The sequence below is a fragment of the Arvicola amphibius genome, chromosome 3 (genome assembly GCF_903992535.2).
Source record: "Arvicola amphibius chromosome 3, mArvAmp1.2, whole genome shotgun sequence".
In the NCBI taxonomy this organism is placed as follows: domain Eukaryota; kingdom Metazoa; phylum Chordata; class Mammalia; order Rodentia; family Cricetidae; genus Arvicola; species Arvicola amphibius.
In genome coordinates this window covers 27,983,731-28,004,109 of record NC_052049.1, presented here as the reverse complement: position 1 = coordinate 28,004,109, position 20,379 = coordinate 27,983,731, and the positions used below count along the sequence as shown (strand labels likewise).

Here is a 20,379-nt window from a genome sequence, read left to right as displayed (position 1 = left end):
GGCAGGGCGGTGTCCCCTGCCATGTTTCAAAGCACACTGCACTGTCCCGGGGCAACGTTTCTGCATTGCCCTCGTGGGAATTACAGGGGGGACTGAACCCTCACCCGCAGACCCTGGAGGGGCCACTGGAGGGGACGCTAGGGAGCCCCCTCCACCCCCCCGCGCGCAGGTGGGCGGGCGGGCGCGCGCAAAGGGATGCGGGGCGCCGAGGCGAGTACCGGCGCCGCTCTCGCCGCCCCGCCGCCCAGCCCGCCAGGGGGAGCGAGTGCGCTCAGCGGACGGCTGCGGGGACTGCGGGGACTGCGCGGGCGGCGGCCGGCGACTGCGCCCCGCCGCGGCGCACCCGCGTCCCCACCCCCTCGGCACCCGCCCGCCCCCGGCGCGGCCCTACCCGCCCCCTCCGCCCCCTCCCGCGGCGCCATGCGCAGACTCAGTTCCTGGAGAAAGATGGCGACGGCCGAGAAGCAGAAGCACGACGGGCGGGTGAAGATCGGCCACTACATCCTGGGGGACACGCTGGGTGTCGGCACCTTCGGCAAAGTGAAGGGTGAGGACGCCCGGGCCGGCGCGGACCCCGCGGACGGAGGGTGACCGTGCCTTTTCGCACTCCGCATCCTCCCCCGCGCCCGCCTTCCGGGTCTCTGGGCTCCGTATCCCCGGTCCCGGCGGCGCTGGGAGCCCAGCCCGAGGCCGCCGCGGGCTGCAGAGCGGTAGGGTCCGCTGCGGTGGGGTGGGGGCGGTCGCCTTGGCGACGGCGCGGCGCCCGAGGGGCGGGGATGTCTCTGGGTTCAACTTTCCCAGGCGAGGGAGTTGGACACTGGGGCGCGAGGGGGCGCCTGGCGGGGACGAGGGGGTCTCATTTCGTTTCCTGCTCCCTTGTGCACCCTTGGTGCCTAGCTAGCCCATCGCGCCTTGCCGGTCCTCGGAGTTGTCGCTGCCTCGCTTTTAAGGAGGTTGTCCACTTAAGTGCTTGTCCAGTTTCCTGAGTCGAAATGTGTTCTCCCCAAAGTAAGGTAGCTGTGGCGAGATCTTTCAGAAATAATAATAATAATAGTGATAACAATAATGATGATGATGACCTTGTAAGGACTACAGATCTCCATTAGGACACTTGATGGATATGCGTGTGAACTGGCGTTGTGTTTTCTGTGCATGGTTTACAGCTGAATTCAGATCCTGTGCTTTAAGTGTTTTCATTTTCGGAAGTTTTGCGATTTCTGAGAGCCATACCTGGTAGGTAGGGCATATGTTACCTCCAGATGGTATTTATTAGCCTATTGATATAGATTCCGTTTATTCTCACAGTATATGTATATTAGTAATTTAGTGCACATCCTTTGGGCTCTGTGTTTGTTTTGGTAGAATCCCGTTACTGTGTTAGCAAAAGTACAAGCATTCTTGTCCACAACAAGCTTGCTCTCTAGCCCCCGGCTAAACAAGGGTAATTCTGATTGCTGCCCTTGTGAGGTGGACCTTTTTCCCCTTTAAAATATTTAAGCTTGCTATTAAGTATTTAGAGGAAGGAAGTTTGGAACTGATAAGAAATAATTATTCTTGCATTGGTTTTGGAGAAATAATACACTATGACCTGCATATGGTAAACTCTTAGTAGATAGTGATTGAATAAAAAGTTCATAGAAACACACAGTGAGCCAACTGAGCTCTGTTCTACCAGAAGGAACAGAAGAACCCTTCCTTCTCTTGCCCTTTCCTAGTCCTAAAACTTGGACGTTGCTGTGTAACACTCAGGGGAGCAAATGCATGAACCTTAGGAAAATCAGTTGCAACAATGTGAGAGAGAGAGCAGGCGAAAGTGTAGGGCAGTAGCAGGAATCATGATGGGTTCATACTAGGCCAGTAATTTGGTTGGTTATCTATCTATCTATCTATCTATCTATCTATCTATCTATCTATCTATCTATCTATCTATCTATCTATCTAGAGTGACTGTTACAGTGCTGCCCAGGCTGGCTTTGAACTTGTCATCCTTTATACATCAGCCTCTTAAGTAGTTGGCATTAGAGGCAGCCCTTACAGGGATCTGTTTACTTTTAGCCAGGCATGGTCCTCGTTAGCCGTTATAAGGTGCTTTTTCGTTTACAAGTGTTGGTAAGAAAATGCCCATCAGTGCTCTGATGGCGATAAGCCCATCTTGGACTCACAACGTTCCTTCTGGGGGTTCTGCTCAGAAGGTGGTGTCCGCAGGTCTCCTGACGCGGACCAGAGTGGGTCAGGCAGATAGGAAAGGAAGAGGTTGTTTTCAGTTTGGGGCTTTGACCTGTGAAGTGACTCGGATTTTCCCTGGAGTGACTCGGCTTTTCCTTAACCTTCACTTCTCCACCCACACAGTCTTCTCTTGAAATCCTATACTGTCAGTCATAAGCCTCCCCAAATACAGAGGGCCAGCATGAGTCAGAGGATCATAGCATCACGGTTATAATTAAACTTGTCCTGAAACCTGCTAGTTGATGTTGGTCTAATTATTCAACCAGTTCATTTTAAAACTGTTAAACAGTTGGGATATGATTTTTTTTGATAGTAATAATAGAAACCCTGATTTTTACTATGGTCCTCTCCATAGCAAGGAATGGCCATATGTCATTTGGTTTATGCATCTGAAACTGAGCCACATCCCAGCCCTAGCAATGTAATTTTGTGACTAAATTGTTAGTGATTATCTTGTTCTGAAAGAAACACTAATTAAAACAATTGGGTTACTTAATGATGACATTTGGAGGGGAAAGGTTAAACAGAAAATGGGGGTTGGGATTGGGCTTGAATTATTATTTTCAAGGTATCTTTTCTTCCCCCTCCGCTTGTCAAAGTGTACTACTCCTTTGCATGTCACCTCCCACCTCCCATGGAACTGTTACAGAAGCATCGATGAACGGAGTGTTTTTGCTACAGTAAAATGGCAGTTGGTGAGAGGTTTTATGGGTGGGATGCGTCTTCAGCAAGTCAGTTATTTCTGCATATGATCTGTTAGGTTGGTGAGTCCTTTCCATTAAACCCTTATTTCAGGTCATAGATACTCTTCTCTTTGAGTCATGAAAATGTCCTCAAGTTAAAAATTATATATATATGTGTGTGTGTGTGTGTCCATTAAACCCTTATTTCAGGTCATAGATACTCTTCTCTTTGAGTCATGAAAATGTCCTCAAGTTAAAAATTATATATATATAATACATATATTATATATATATATATGTATGTGTGTGTATAGTATGTGTACATAAACACCATATATGTGTGGCATGACTTAATCTTTACACTATAAGGTTAGGGCTGAAGAGATGACTCAGAGTTCAATTCCCAGCAGCACATTACAGATGGCTCATAATCATCTGTAATGAGATCTGATGCCCTCTTCTGGCCTGCAGGGTCGCATGCAGGCAGAACACTGTATACATAATAAACAAATACATCTTAAAAAAAAAAGATGAAGAAGAAGAAACTAAGGTTAGGCCCCAAAGGCAAGTTGTAGAGACATACGTGGTGGGACATGCTTGTAATCACAGTACTTGGGAGGCCAAGACAGGAAGGTTGTTATCTTGACAAGATACGGAGTTTGAGTCATGCAGGTGCTAAGGAGATCCTGTTTCTAAAAAAACAAAAACACAAGTTCATGTTGTAGAAGAATATGTATACTCTGATATTTATGTAGGTTAAGAAACATACAAAACACTTGTCTAATGCCAGGACAAAGTAATACTACCCATAGGGGCTGACAGTATGTACTCAGGTTAGCAGAGCAATTGAACTTGTGGGAATTTATTCTGTACGTGTGTGCATGTGCTTGGAACATTGTGTTATTTGTTACAGAATGTGTAATATAGAAGTTTAGAATTAGCTGGGTGTGGCACTCACCGCTAAACCCAGTGCTTGAGAGATACTAGGAGTTGAAGGCTAGCCTCTGCTACATAACAAGTTAAAGATCAGCTTGGGCTGCAAGAGATCTTGCCTCAAAAAAAAATGAACAACAGTTACAACAAAAAGTTTAGAAATGGGACTGGAGAGATGGCTCAGCAGGAAAGAGCCCTGACTGTTCTTCCAGAGGCCCTGAGTTCAATTCCCAGCACCCACATGGTTGCTCACAACCATCTCTCTGTAATGAGATTTGGCTCTCTCTTCTGGCCTGAAGGCACACAAGCAGGCAGAATACTGTATACATCATAAATACATCTTTTAAAAAGTTTAGAAATAACTTTTTATACACATACACACGGACATGCACATATTGGTGTATGTGGAACACTTGTGCCATGGTGCATATGTGGAGTGAGAGAAAAACTTGGGAGTGAATCTTTCTTTCTAGAGTTCTTTCTACCATGTTAGTCCCAGGGATCAGACTCGAGCATTAAGATATCTCCCCGGAACTCAAATTTTCCTCCCTCCCTCTCTCCCTCCCTCCATCTCTCTCTCTCTCTCTCCCTTCTTCCCTCCCTCCCTTCCTCCCTTCTTCCCTCCATCCCCTTTTCTATCCCTCCCTCCTCTCTCTCTCTCTCTCATTTTTTTCAAGACATTGTTTCTCTGTGTAATAGTCCTGGTTGTCCTGGAACTCACTTTGTAGACCAGGATGGCCTTGAACTCACAGAGATCCGCCAGCCTCTGCCTTCAGAGTGCTGGGATTAAAGGCGTGCGCCACCATTGGAACTAACTTTTCTAATAGGTAAATAATTAACTTATTTTCTCCATACACTTAAGGGAGAAGTAAGGAGTTCTGTATAATTTAGAGACGAATTTACCAGATATGCTTTCAGAGCAGAAAGCAATGTTTATGTATAGAAAGCAGAGGCAAATATGCCGCTGCGCATTGGTGCTTCTCTGTGTGTAGTTTGTCTCTGTGCAGATGTGCAGGGAACCGCTGTGGTCCTTGGTCCAGAGACAAGGTAGCCAAGGATGCTGTACTGTTGCACATCCTCTCTTCTTTCGTGCGTGCTCCACAGTCATTTTTTTTTTTTTTTTTTGGTTTTCGAGACAGGGTTTCTCTGTGGCTTTGGAGCCTGTCCTGGAACTAGCTCTTGTAGACCAGGCTGGTCTCGAACTCACAGATCCGCCTGCCTCTGCCTCCCAAGTGCTGGGATTAAAGGCGTGCGCCACCACCGCCCAGCCCACAGTCATTTTTAAATAAATAAAATTTATGATAAGAATGAGATGCTACTGTATTTTTATGGATTTATACTTACATAATAAAAATATGTCAGTGTGTGGGAAATGAACACCAAATTCAGAGTCACCTTGGGGAGAGATGAAAAGCTCTGGGCAGAATCATCTGGAACTTCAAATGTGTCTGTAATGTATTGTTTAAGTGGCTGGTACTTGAGTATTTGGTATGACTCTGAAAAAATAACTTTACTTTTTTATTTATTGTGTGTGTGTGTGTGTGTGTGTGTGTATTTGACACTGTGTAGATATTAGAGGAGAACTTTTTGGAGTTGTTCTGTTTTGCCATCCTGTAGGTCCTATGGCTGGAACTCAGGTTATCAGGCTTCAGGTTTGCCTGGCCCTTGGAAAGTTTTGATATGCCTGAAAAAATTCTTTTAAACTCCCCCCTCGATAGAATGAGGCTGTTTCCGAACACTTTCGGTGGAATTTTTTCTAATTTTAGAAAGGAAACGGAAATGGTTAGGTGACTAGAATGCTTCCGGGGACATTTCTATCTTCATGGCATCTCTTGCCTGCTAAAATCCTTTCTTTAAAAATAGGACCCTGTCTCAAAAACAAACAAAACAATAAATTAAAAAATATGATCTTGTTACACTTCAGCATTCCGGATCTGATTAGATCATTTGTTGGCAGTGTTTTGTAGTTCGAGTTCCCAGTGGAGGGCAGTAACGTAGTTAGCCCGCCTTTAGTTGAGTAACTTGCCGCACTTGGGAGGTAGACCCTATGGATGTGACTACGCCTGTGTTGCTGTTTGCTTCAAAGTAACGTTTTAGCCATGTTGGAAACATAGTAACAGTCTGAAACATACAGATTAAGTGTTGATAAGGGAAGGTGGGCCCCTCAGGGAATATATACTCTTGACAAAGTCCTTTTATTATGTTCGCTGATTGACGAGAACAGCAATTACTTTGACTCTGCCTGAGTTTACTCAATAGGGCATCTTTAGCCCAGTTTTGAGAAAACAGTTCTGATTCTGACTTTATGCCATTTCCCCCTCCCCTCTCAGTAATGGCTGGTAGGCGCCTTCTCATTGCAAGGGTAGGAGAGAGTGGATAGGTCGAAAGACTTGGGTTCAGAAGAGCAGGTGGATTTGGTAAGAATAGCTGTACCCTGACAAATTCCAGACCGGAAGAGGCCCAGTTTGTTCATCCTCAGCTTTGCAGACCTATGGCGAGGCCTAAGAGACTACGTTTTAAAAAGTTTTAGGCTGATGAAATGTTAATGTTGCCAGTCCTATCCAAGGTAAACATTTTTGTGTTCCTGGCATGCCTACTAGGGACTTTGTATTGCTGTAGCTTTAAATGACAGACTTAACTGGGAAGAGGGGAAAGATGAGTAAATTGAAGGAGGTGTCTACATTCTTTTGTTTGTTTGTTTTTTGAGACAGGATTTCTCTGTGGTGTAGCCCTGGCTATCCTGGAATTCGCTGTAGACAAGGCTAGCCTTGAACTATGCAGTCCCATCCTCCTCTGAGCCCTGGGGTGAAAAGTGTGCACCACCACGCCCAGCTGAGTTGAGATAATGCCTGTTCTAAAAGAGAAAATACTTTATGATCATCAGGGTTGAGACATTGCTTGTCTGTCTGTGTGTTTGTGTGTGTCTGTCTGTGTATGTGTGATATGGCTCTTTTTATTTTTTATTTTTGCAGGATCTCTCACCTTAAGTCAAAACATTCATTTAGTTAGTGTAGCTAGGCAGCCAGCTCTGGGGGATCAAAGGGAGATGAAGCAAGAGTAAAAGGACCTACTCCACACACCACTAACTGATGTACAAGTTAAGATCTAGCAAAGGACAGTGTAACCCTCTGCCCTCCCATTCGTCTGATTTTGTTGTACTGACAGCTGCCAGTGATAGACCACGAAGAAGTGAAATGAAAAGGAAGAGGAGGGAAATTCTGTGATTCTTTTTACTAGGGTCACAGCCTTCACATCCAAATCACGTGTCTTAACAGCAGGGATGGGGAATTAGGAGCGTCTCAGTTACTGTTCTGTTGCTGTGCAGAGACACCATGACCAAAGCAACTTACAAGAGAAAGCATTTTTATTGAGTTTTAGAGGGTGCACCCATAACCATGGTAGGGAGCATGGTGGTGGCAGATAGGCAGGCATGGCCCATGAGCCCTTACATCTGATTCATAAGCAGGAGGCAGGGAAGGGGGTGGCAGACAGAGACAAGCAGGCAGGCAGGCAAACAGAGAGACAGATAAACACAGACACACATTGGGCCTTGTGTGCGCTTTTGAAACCTCCAAGCCCACCCTTAGTGACACACGTTTACCAACAACATCTAATCATTTTCAAACAGCACACCATAAACCAAACATTCAAACCTCTACAATGAGATTCCATGTTTGACAGGTTTGTTTTGTTTTTTACTGTAGGGTTTCTCAGAGCCTTGTTAATAAGCATAGAGAGTCTATAGAAGGAAAAAATACACATCCTTTCCTAGGTTTGGGAGATCTTTCTCTGTGGAGGCTCTAGTCCTCTACATATTATGTACATATATTATACATAAAGTGCAGTCTATTTTTTGCTTAAAGAACATGACTTGAGAAAATCAATTTTAGTAGTTTGAGCTGTATGAATTTTTCAGCCAATAGGAAACAAAGCACCAGAAAAGGGGCCATGATAGACTGTGAGGGATGCAGCTTAACTTCAAAAGGAGAAAGACACAGGACCGTCGACAAAATTATCTAGTCATCGGAAGTCCTCTGGCTAACCAGTTCCCGGGAAAGCATTGTGTGAAAGCACATTGTATGTGTTTACCTAAGCTGAACATTTGTGTCCCTGTCCTCATGAATACTATATTCCGCTTTTGAAATCTTGTGCATGTATAGTCCAGTTTAGAAAGCCTTTTAAAAATAGGTCTCTTGTTATTAATGCTATTTTAAAATTTTATTATTTTTCAAATTATGTTTGTCTATATGTATGTGACTGCAGTACCTGAGGAGACCAGAGGTGTGGGATCCCTCTGAAGTTGGAGTGATAGGTTGTTGTATGCCTCCTGATGTAGGTGGTCCTCTGTGCTCTGAACTGCTGAGCCATCCCTCTGTCCCCCTAGTCTCATATAGCTTGGTTTGGCCTTGAACTCCCAATCCTTCTCCCTCCCTTCCAGAATGCTGGCTGCTTTTTAAATTGGTAAGCATGTCTCCTTGCTGGGGCTGCAGTAGCCGTGCTAAAGATTGGTGGCTTAAGAGAAAATTGTTCTCTTTCAGTTTGGAGGTCAGAAGTGTAAAGCCTGGGGTCCCCAGGTCTGTGCTCCCTTTGAAGGTCAGTGGAGAATGTTCCTTTCCTCTTAGCTTCTGCCTGCTGGCTCCTGGTTTTGCTTGGCTCGTGCTAGTGCAATTCCAGCCTGCTGCCACATGGTTAGTCTTGTGTGTGTCCTCCGTTTATGAAAGGAAGTCTGTAGATAATTGTGCTCACCCTGAGTCTAGCATCATACCATTTTGAGACCCTATACTAATTCCATTTGTGAAGAACTATTCCCAAATAAGATAGCTTACCGAGGTTCTAGGTTGAGGCGGATTTCAGCTCACTGTGTTCTCTGTACTGTTTCGTATTTTATTATTATTCATGTGTGTGAGTGCACACAGTCATGTGTGTGTAGGCCAGAGGAGAATGTCAGGTGTTGTCCTCTCTTGTTCTGTTGGTCAAGGTCCCTCCCTAACCTGAAGCTAACTCATTCTTTCAGCTAGGCTAGCTGGCAGCTCCTGGAATCTGCCTGTCTCGGAGTTCCAGACTCTGAGGTTACGGGCATGCATTGCCATCCTTGGCTTTTATGTGGGAGCTGAGAATTTCAACTCAAATCTACTTGCCTTCGAAAGGTCTCTCACAGTTTAAGCTTTCTGCTTTTTCTCTTTTCTTTTAAAGGATTTAATTAGCTTGTTTGTTTGTTTGTTTGTGTATTAATCAGAGACAGGTCTTTCCTAGCTCTGGCTGTCCTGGAACTTTCTATAAAGACCACGTTGGCCTTGGACTCATAGAGATTAAATGGCATTAATTCCAATTCTGGGATTGCAAACTGTGTGCCACCACCCACAGCTTCCTCTTTTTTCTTGACTTAAATTCTGCCTTAATTTTTAAGGTGATTTTGGGAGACTGTTTTAACAAAATGTCTTTACGGTGTATCTCAAGATTTTTAAATTAAAAAAAAAACTAGAATAGAAAGATTTCGAAATTGATAGGAGGCAGGATTTTTGCAGACAAGGCTTGTGTACTAAGATAGGAAAAAGATAAATGAAAGTGAAATTTTAAAATGATTTTTTTAGTATTGAAAAATTCAGTCTTATTTTCAAAACCACTATAAACTGAAGATGCTTCTTTCTGATTGTTCAACTTTTATATGTTTTATTAGAAGGATACATATATATGCATTATACTGTGCAATTTGTTCTGGACCATTTATCTTTTTTTTTTTTTTTTTTTTTCTGATCCATACAATGAAAGTTGAGACCTTTGCTGAGGTAGACTTTGTTTGTTTAGGGAGGCCTAACATTCAATTTTTACAGCCCCATTTTGGCCCAAGAGCTAGTTCAGCAGATGCGCTGTAATAGACTTGAGCCACACAATTGGGCATAGACTTTAAAATGGGTGCTTGCAATTCAAAGCCAGATCCGCCATCACCCCTGGGATGCCTCTTACAAAATCCTTTTAAATTGGTTTATCTAACTTAAAGCATACAACTCTCCAAAAGCCCACGGTTTTTAGATGCATGCTGCTTACGGCACTCCTGCCTCTCTCCCCTTCTCCCTCCCCTTCCCGCTTCTCTCGATTTCTTTTTTCAAAGGTAAATTTTATCATCATTACCATTATTTGGATATGTTTTCACTCTGTAGAGCAGGAGATCTTGAACTCAGAGATCCACATATCCCTGCCTCCTTAGAGGTGGGATTGATGGTGCCATACACCTGACTATTTTTATTATTATCATCATCATTATTATTCCATGTGTTTGCTGGGAATTGGGAATTGAACCTGGGTCCTCTGGAAATGCAGTCTGTACTCTTAACCACTGAACCATCTTTTCAGCCCCAGATCTTTTATTATTTTTAATTGTGTGTGTGTATGTGTGTGCATGTGTATGTGGATCTATGTGTGGGTTTGCACTTATGGGTGCTGGTGCTGTGCATGTGGATCTGTGTGTGGGTTTGCACTTATGGGTGCTGGTGCTGGCGGAAGTCTTGGATCTCTGGAGCTGGAGTTATCGCTAGTTGTGAGCGACCCAGTGTAGCTGCTGGTAGAAGCTGATGTGGGTCCTGGGAACTGAACTCTGATTCTCCGCAAGACCATTCATTGTGAGCTTCTAGCTGCTGAGCTATCTTTCCAACTCCCAGATTTATCTTTTTCTAAGAAATATATTATTATGAGCTGGCAAGATGGCTCTGTAGGTACAAACCCTTCTGCGCACGCTTGGCGGACTTGAGTTCTATCCCTGGACGCTGGGTGGAGGAGAGAGCTGACTCCTGAATGTTAACCTCTGACCTCTTCACGAGTGCTGCGGCACCAGGGTTCCCACGCTCATACATACATACCAGTCATGCAGTAGTAATACATAAAATAGTCTTTAAAACATGCCTGAAGAGTGTTATCACATTTCCTCTCTTAGAAGATGCAAGAAGTTTTTAAACCCAGTCTGAGTTTAGCTTTTGGCTGTCCTCTCGCCAGCTGCGTACCTGTGGATAGGTTATTGTGCCTCTGTTCCCTGCAGAGTGAAGTAACACCAGCCTTCCAAAGTTGGTGAGAGCCAGTTTGTTTGTGTACAAAGTGGATGTGTGGCTGACTAAAAAGGTGTATGACTTCATTGTATTGCACAATACAAACCAACAAGGCTTATATTACAGAAAATGGTATTTGTTTAAGAAGACTGTACTTGTTTAAACTATGGTCAAATGAGCCTGCTTTCTCCCCTCTGGACTGTTCCCATCTGTGGCCATGGAACTGTTTCTGAAAATTTTAGGTAGAAGGTGACATGGTCGTAAGTGTGTAACAGTGAGTGACCTGTTGAATATTAACCGGTGAGGAAATGGGCTGAACTTTGGAATCCAGAAATCTCAGGCTTGGAGTGAGGTGGGTTGGGATGGTGGGATTTAAGCCGATGAGAGGGTTGGTGGCAAAGGCTCTTGTTTAGCCTTGATAAGGATAGGCTGTTGGGTACAGGTGAACAGAAAGCACTAATCAAAGAGCTAAGAACCAAAATGGCTATTTGGGGGTTAAAATGGGTAGTTCAGGGCTGACTGAATAGGGATGGGGACTTGTTTGGGAATAATGGAAATGTATCTCTAAATACTACAATTGTCCCTGGTCCATTACTGTGCGCTAGGCAGTGTGATAGGTACTTCACAATGAGTCCTGTGCCACTGTGGCCACCCTTAGAGAACAGGAGGCTGCATTTACTGCGTTTTAACTTGCCTGCAGCTGGTGTCTGCTAAGTACCTTCAAACAGGAGCAACACCCAGGGCTACAGAATCTGCGCTCTGCGTACACACACTGCCTTCTGGGGTGGGAGGGAAACTGGGTGTGCAATCTGCCCCTGAGGAAGTTTGGATCTGCTAATGTGTAGAGTTGTTGCTTTCTTCTTGGATTTTTTTTAACTGAAAAGAATATAAAACAGTACATTGAAGAACAGTGGCTATAGAATATCTTTCTTATTTTTTCTGTAGCTGGCAGATGTAGAAGTCTGTAACTTTGCTTACTCTTCATTGATAGGAACATTTTTCAGTCTTTCTACAGGAGTCCAATGTATTGGAACAACAACGGATTAAACTGTTTTCTGAATTAACCATTAGGAGGTTTGCAGGCTTTTGTTTTTGTGTAATAAGCTGTAATAAACTGAGAAACATTTACGCGTGTTTTTAGCTTACTTCGTAGTTCAATTTGGAGCACGACATTTTTTCTTTGTAAATACAGTTCATCTCTAACTCTCAGGATACTTCTTTGGTTTTCCTGAGTGCCCTATTGGCTCATCCCGACATCCCCCTTGTTATGATTTATGGCGTGAGTGACCCTGGCGAATCCCATGGCTGGTAAGGGACATACAGGCCATGCAGAGAGCTTGGGTATGGGGAGTTTATTTAGTGGATATTGGAAAGTATAAGTGTATATTGTATATGGCCGGGGCGGGGGTGGGGTGGGGAGGAGAAAGAGAAGGACAGAGAGAAAGGGGCGGGGGCTGGGGGAGCGCAGACTCGGGACCGGACCGGGCGGGCGGGACCGGGAGCTGCCTTGGTGGGCAGAGAGACTGGGAATGGGTGGAGCTTGCCTCTTAAAGGGACAGGATACCCAGGTGACAGGGCAGGCCAGCAAGATCATAACACCCCTCACACGGAAAAGGAACTGTTGTGTTAGTGTTTTGTTAAATAGAGAGAAAAAGCAATCATTACCTTCTCCTTTGCTTACTTTCTGTTTAGTTCACTGATGTGTGTGTGCTGGGAGGGCTGAATGACCTTTCACTTCATGCTCGCCCCTTCCATCCCCCAGTCAGCCCTTCTCAGTTTTTCTTTGAATACAGTTGAATTTATGTGGCCTTTTTTTGCTTCATTTTTTGATATTTAAATAAGTTGCTCAACTCTCTTTTTAATTTATGTGTGTGCACGTGCATACGTGTCTGTGTGTGTGTGTGTGTGTGTGTGTGATATGTGTCACAGAGCATACGTGGAAGTTAGAGAACTGCTTTGTGCACACCCAAAGGAGTCTTTTTCTCCCTTCCCACCTTGTGTGAGAGGTCTGGGGACTGAACTCAGGTCCTCAGGCCTGGAGGGAAGCTCTGTTCACTGAAAACCGTCTTGAGTTGGTTTGGAAGTTAAGAGCTTGGATTCCCACACTTCTGATTGCTTAGGAGTGTGTTGTGATGTGCTTGGCTGGATATGGGCTTCACTCGGTTTGCCATTTTCAGGAGGGGACCTCTAGTGTTTGCGGGTGAAATACTATTCTTTCTCCTTATTACTAAAATTATATAATTCATTCCTATTCCTTGGCTAGAATGTTACCTTTATTCTTGTTAAATTCTTTAATTCTCTGTTTTAGTATCTGGCTGTAATATGTGTCACTGTGTCTTACTGCCTTCCTTTTTTTTCTTTTTTCTTTTTTCTTTCTTTCTTTTTTTTGTGACAGGGTTTCTCTGTAACAGCCCTAGCTGTCTTAGAACTAGCTCTGTAGACCAGGCTAGTCTCGAACTCACAAAGATCCTCCTGTCTCTGCCTCCTCAGTGCTGGAATTAAAGGTGTGTGCCACCACCGCCTGGCATCATAATGCCTTCAAATGACTCGAATCCTTCTGTTGTAGAATTCTCATTGTGCTCTATGTGTCCCTCTATGCTTTAAAAAAGCATGTATGTGTGTGTGAGTCTGTGCTCATATGGGTATGTGCATATATACGTGTGTAAATGTGTATGTGTGTGCATGTGTTTATGTGTGTGTTTATGAGTGTGTGCACCATGTTGTGTTAGTAGAGGTCAGAAGACAACTTTGAGGAGTTGGTTTTTTCCTTCTACTAGGAATTGAACTCAAGTTATCAGACTTGGTAGTATGCAACCTTACCTACTGAGCCATGCTATGCTAGGTTTCTTTCAGCCAGCCTGCCTGCCTGCCTGCCTGCCTGCCCGCCTGTCTGCCTGCCTCACTCCCTCCCTCTCTCCCTCCCTCCCTCCCTCCCTCTTTTTCTTTCTCCTTTTTTTGAGATAGGGTCTTACACATTAGCCTTAGTTGGCCTTGAACTCATGACAGTCCTCCTGTCTCAGCCTTCTAAGCACTGATATTGTAGGCATGAACCACCATATCTGACTTTTCTTTAAGATGTCAGTCTTATATATTACAGGCTGACCTTGACTGTCTATCTATTGATAACCCAGAACTTCTTATTCCCCCTTCCTTGGGCTAGAATTTCAAGGGTGCACCATCACCATCACCAGTGCTGGAGCTCAAACCCTGACTGCACTGTGTAAGCACTGAGTTGACAAGTGTAGCCCTGCTTTGTTGTTTAGAGACAGGTCTTGCTGTGTAGCCCAGACTAGCCTCGAATTCTCGGCAGGCCTTTTGCCTTAGCTCCCTAGTGCTAGGATTATAGGCGTGTGCCACAACTCAGGTTGTTCTTGTGTATGTACAAACATACACACACACACACACACACACAAACACATCCATGTGTTAGGGTTTCAATTGCAGTGAAGAGACACCATGGCCACAGCAGCTTTTGTAAAGGAAAACATTTGATTGGGCTGGCTTATAGTTTCAGAGGTTTAGTCCATTATCATCATGGTGTGACATGGCAGTGTGCAGGAAGGCATGGTGCTGGAGAAGGAGCTGAGAGTTTTACATCTTTATCAATAGGCAACAGGAAGTGAATTGTGTCTCAGGGCATAGCTAGAGCATAGGTGATCTCAAAACACACCCCTACAGTGATACACTTCCTCCAACAAGGCCATGCCTACTTCAACAAAGTCACACCTCCTAATGGTTCCACTCCCTATGAGCTTTGGGGGCCAGTTACATTCAAACTACCACAATACACACACACACACACACACACACATCTGTTTTTAGTTGCAGGTATACATGTATATTTAGGGATGTGTGTGTGTTGTGCAGACTAGGAGTCTACCTACTAGTCTACTAGTCTGTGGTTCCTCTGGCAGTGTCCACCTTGTTTTTGTTTGTTTGTTTGTTTTTGTTTTCCGAGTTTCTCTATAGCTTTGGAGCCTGTCCTGGATCTAGCTCTTGTAGACCAGGCTGGCCTCGAACTCACAGAGATCCGCCTGCCTCTGCCTCCCGAGTGCTGGGATTAAAGGCATGCGCCACCACCGCCCGGCTATTTTCCAGTATTCTTTTCAGGTTTGAGCCTGCCATTGCCCTGCTTTGTCCTGTTTTCCAGTCGTGGCTTAGTTTGATAGCTAATGGAGAAAGGATTCCCATTGGGCCAGAGCTTGTGAATTTGGGGGACAGTTGGACCCGATGAGATTAGGTGTCAATAAACTAGATCTCAGACAGAAAGTACTTCCCAAATTGGGCTATAACAGTTGCTGCACTTAATCACATCTAATTAGGATTCAAGATTGGCAAAAGCCACGTTAGAGATTAGAATGTTCTTGAGTTTGCACTAATTTTAGCATTTTCTTCTTCCTGTAATTTTTCCTTTGTATTTCCATTTTTCTAATATATTTATAATCCTATTTTTAAAAATTGCTTTATTTTTCAGCATTATGACTGCATAAATAATATCTTAGGGTTTTTATTGCTGTCAAGAGACACCCATGACCACGCCACTCTTATAAAGGGAACATCTAATTGGGGTGGCTCGCTTACAGTTTTAGAGGTTCAGTCCATTATCATGGTGGGGAGCATGATGGGAGCATGCAGATACGGTGCTGGAGGAGTAGTTGAGAGTCCTCCATCTTGCAGGCAACAGGAAGTCAACTGAGGCATGGGGTGGTATCCTGAGCATAGGAAACCTCAAAGCCCACCCCCACAGTGACACATAAATAGTAATTGCTAAACCAATACCGTAGCTTGTTTCTTTTTCTTTTCTCTTCTTGGTGTTTTGAGACAGGGTCTCACTATGTAGCTCTTGATGGCCTGGAATTCACTATGTAGACCAAATTGGCCTCGAATCACAGAGATCCACTTTTGTCTGCCTCTTGAATTCTGGGATTAAAGGTACGTGCCATTGTACCTGGCCTCATAGTTCATAGTTCGTTTCTTATAGAACTTTTAATTTTTTTCTGGCTTGAGTTAATGAATTACTTTGTTTTTTTCTGGTTTTCTTTGAAATTAAGGCTATTTTACACGTCTTCTAGTACCTTTATAATAAATCTTTGTCTCAAATAGTATTCCATACTTTTTTTCCTTCCTCCAAGACAAGGTTTTTCTGTGTAACTCTGGCTATCCTAGAACTCGCTTTGTAGACCAGGCTGGTTTTGAACTCAGTGCTACAGCTGCCTCTGCCTCCTGTGTGCTGGGATTAAAAGTGTGAGCCACCACACCTGGCTTTAATAATACCACATTCTCAAAGGTATAGGATTATCATCTCTCTTCCCTCAAAATGACTGTCTTGGGCCCCAGCTGCCTTCTGAATTCGCTGCTGTCTGACATCTGCTCCTTTAGCTTTTCTGTCATCACCATCTGGGAGTTTTCGTAGTTTTCCTCCCGAGTTGCAGTCCTGTTTTTGGGGGGTGGGCTCTTTTGGGGATAGTGCCATTTAAACTGCTCCTGAGCTGTCTTTGTAGCAAAAATAACCTTAAACTCCTCTCTCCTCATATGCTGGCATTACAGGCATGCATGACCACATTGAGACAGTGTTCCATTCTGTAGCCCTTGTCGGCCTGGACCTAGGAGTAATGCTCCCAAGACTAGGAAAGCCAGCATACTCTTAGATCTTCTTCTCTCTGTGTGTGGTGGTTTATTTTTTATTTATTTATTTATATATTTTTTTGAGATAAAGTCCTGGAAATTGCTTTGGCCTCAAACTTAACAGAGATCTGCCTTTCTCTGCCTCCCATGTGCTGGGATTAGAGGTGTGCACAACCAACCACCTGGCTCAGATCTCTTCTTAACTAGATATGAGGTCATTTTTGTTTATTTTTACTCTGATTTCGATAGGATCTATATTCTCCCCTAGGTTCCTGAGAAGGGGCACACACAGATATTAAACTTTTGGAGACTGCCTCAGTAGCAGATTCTGAATTCTTCTATGCCTGTTGACTGCCTGGGTTGGCATAGCATTGGTCAAGATGGACTCCCTTTAAAAACTATTTATTGTTTTTTATGTGCATGGGTATTTTGACAGCATATATATCTGTGCACTATGTGTGTGTTTGTGGTGTCCATGGGGGCCAGAAGAGGTTATTGAATCCCTTGGAACTGGAGTTATGGATGGTTATGGGCAACTATGTGGGTGCTGGGATTCTAACCTGGGTCCTCTAGAAGTGAAGGTGGAACCACTTAGCCATCTCTCCAAATTAAACTCACTTAGTTTTAAATTTCATATTTGAAAATGGGAACTACATGCCATAGAACTAAAACTGAAAGTAGATGGGCTGTTAATAATAGGAGAAGCATATCAATGCCGCAGGGGAGTTTATTTCATTTTGTAGGTGTGCATGTGTGTGTTATATGTGTACATGCCAGGCCAGAGGGTGTGGCATGCTTTATCATTCTCTGACTTTTCTGAAACTGGAACTAGGTAGCTAGTAAGGCCCCGTGGTCCCCGTCTCTGCCCAACTGCTCTTTTACCCCAGTGTTGGGGTTATAGGCATGTATCATGCTACATTCCCCCCCTCCCCGTTTTTTATTTTTTCTTTTCTTTTTTTTAAATTTTCCTGACTGATGTTAGTTTTTTTCATACAATATATTTGTCATATTCTTTTTTTTTTTTCTTTTTTTTTTTTTTTTCTTTTTTTTTTTTTTTTTTTTTTTTTGTCATATTCTTTTTTATTATTATTATGTATACATTGTTCTGCCTGTATTTCTGCCTGCAGGCCAGAAGAGGGCATAAGACCTCATTGCAGATGGTTGTGAACCCCCAAGTGGTTGCTTGGAATTGAACTCAGGACCTGGAAGAACAGTCAGTGTTCTTAACTTGTGAGCCATCTCTTTAGCCCTTCCCCTGGTTTCTCAAGATAGCGTTTGTCTGTGTAACCCTGGCTGTCCTGAAACTCATCCTGTATACCAGGCTCAAACTCAGATATTTTTTGGAATTTAAGGCATGCACCATCATTAAGTTATGATTCATTTTTTAATTTTTTTTATTTTATGTACACTAGTGTCTTGTCTGCATACATGTCTGTATGGGAGTGTTGGGTCCCCTGGAATGGAGTTACAGACACGTGCGAGCTGCCATGTGGTTGCTGGGAGTTGAACTCGAGTCCTCTGGAGGAGCAGTCAGTGCTGTTAAGTGCTGAACCATCTCTCCAGCACCCCCTCCTCTCTTTTAAAGCACGGGCTATGGAAATTGGAACTTAGGCTTCATACTCGTGCACCTCTCACTGACTGGGCCTGCAGGGCACTTTTCTGAGGGAAAGATGGAGCTATTCTATATCATGATTTTTGTTGGTTTATGTTGTTTTGAGACAGTGTCCCCGCGTAGCCCAGGCTTCTCCTAAGCGCTCAGTCCCGCTGCCTCTGCTGTCTGTCTGTTGGCCTAAGCTACCATGTCTGGATCCTTATCGTATGATGTTAATGGTGGCTTTCCAGTTTTTCTATGTGTGAAAAATTGGATTTTTTTTTACTCTTTTTGTTCTTTTTTTTGGGGGGGGGGAGCACCGCCAGCTCCCAAATAAATTACACATGGAAGCTTTATTCTTAGTTTTAAACGTCTAGCCTTTGCTTGGCTTGTCTCTTGCCAGCTTTTCTTTTCTTTTCTTTAGATTTCTTTTATTGCTTTATAAATATTATTCAAAACTTCCACCTCCTCCCATTTCCCTTCTGCTCCCCCACTCACCCTCCCTCCACCCCCTCCAGTCCTAAGAGAGGGCAGGGTACCCTGCCCTGTGGGAGGTCCAAGGCCCTCCCCCCTCCATCCAGGTCTAGGAAGGTGTGCATCCAAACAGACCAGGCTCCCAAAAAGCCAGTTCATGCAGTAGAATCAAAACCCAGTGCCATTATCATTAGCTTCTCAGTCAGCCCCCATTGTCAGCCACATTCAGAGAGTCCAGTTTGATCCCATGCTCGTTCAGTCCCAGTCCAGCTTTGCCAGCTTTTCTTAGACGGTCCCCTCTGCCTTTTCCTGCTGTGCTCTTCCCATGCCCTGCTCCTGCGCATCTCACTCTCACACCGTGGCTGCTGTGTAGCTGGATGGCTGCCCCTGATGCCCTCCTCCTTCCCGGGCTACTTCTTTGAACCTCTCAGATTTCTCCTTTTGTGTATTCTCTCTGCCTGCCAGCCCCTGCTATCCTTTCTCCTGCCTCACTGTTGACTGTTCAGATCTTTATTTGGCCATCAGGTGTTCTAGACAGGCACAGTACCACAGCTTCACAGAATTAAACAAATGGCACCATAAACAGAAGTAACACACCCTGACATGATAGTCGCAAGAGTGAACATCTGTGGAAAGTGCCATACAGAAGATAGTTTGATTTTATATATGCAGTAGTTTTAAAATGAAGAGTAAGTTAAAAGAATTTGAAGAATATGAAGGTATACAGGAAGAGGGAAGAGTTTCTCCCAGCTCTCCTGTAACTGTTCTAGCGTCCCTTCTTCCCAAAGCCATTCTCTGCGAGAGTTCCTGGTGTACTCCTGATTTAACCATCTAAACTTTCAGGGGTGTAATCTGGGGGAGACAAAGAACAAACATGTTCGAGTACTTTCTCAGATTGCTTAGCTTACTAGTATAATAACCCCAGCGTATATCGCCAATGAAACCTGGTGCTAACGTATTAAAATTATTCCTCCTGCAGTGGGCAAACATGAATTGACTGGACATAAAGTCGCTGTGAAGATACTCAACCGGCAGAAGATCCGAAGCCTTGACGTGGTCGGGAAAATCCGCAGAGAAATCCAGAACCTGAAGCTTTTCCGGCACCCTCACATAATTAAACTGTAAGTCCAGCTTGTCAAACCCGGTCCTGCCATCTGCCCATGCCCTTTGTTAACCTGCCCAACCTGGTAAACCAGAGAGAGGCCTGGCCTTCATCCTGTTTCTGAGACTGGAGGTTTCTTTCATATCCAGCCCCGTTGTGTGCCAATTACAAAGTAGGCCCATGTGTTAGTGTGGTTCCTGGCATGTTTAGTCTGCCCCTGTGTTAGCGTGGTTCCTGGCATGTTTAGTCCGCCCATGTGTTAGCGTGGTTCCTGGCATGTTTAGTCCGCCCATGTGTTAGCGTGGTTCCTGGCATGTTTAGTCTGCCCATGTGTTAGCGTGGTTCCTGGCATGTTTAGTCCGCCCATGTGTTAGTGTGGTTCCTGGCATGTTTAGTCCGCCCATGTGTTAGCGTGGTTCCTGGCATGTTTAGTCCGCCCATGTGTTAGCATGGTTCCTGGCATGTTTAGTCCGCCCATGTGTTAGCGTGGTTCCTGGCATGTTTAGTCCGCCCATGTGTTAGCGTGGTTCCTGGCATGTTTAGTCCGCCCATGTGTTAGCGTGGTTCCTACGTGGTTCCTGGCATGTTTAGTCTTCTTCTTCCTGTTCTCTGATAACGCTCTGTGCTTCTGTTTTTATGTAGAGAGCCAACTACTGATTTTTCTAGTAAAAGTTTCTGTAGTAGGAGCTGGGCCCTCTGTTTGGTCTC

At 44.4% G+C, this 20,379-nt stretch overlaps 1 protein-coding gene across 4 annotated transcripts in view; it reads left to right on the top strand.

Moving 5' to 3' along the window:
- The first annotated feature begins 420 nt into the window (after positions 1 to 420).
- Positions 421 to 20,379, top strand: part of Prkaa1 (protein kinase AMP-activated catalytic subunit alpha 1) — a 36,596-nt gene continuing 16,637 nt past the window's right edge. For 2 of the 4 annotated variants that reach the window (XM_038323568.1, XM_038323566.1), the window contains exons 1-2: positions 11,099 to 11,231; positions 19,549 to 19,690. Coding sequence is in view for 1 of the 4 variants with exons in the window: in XM_038323565.1 (XP_038179493.1) it covers positions 421 to 547; positions 19,549 to 19,690 (269 nt within the window). In the remaining 3 variants the exon portion in view is untranslated. Of the gene's footprint in view, positions 548 to 11,069; positions 11,232 to 19,548; positions 19,691 to 20,379 lie in introns of those variants that run through there. The other 2 variants (XM_038323565.1, XM_038323567.1) reach the window with 2 other exon arrangements.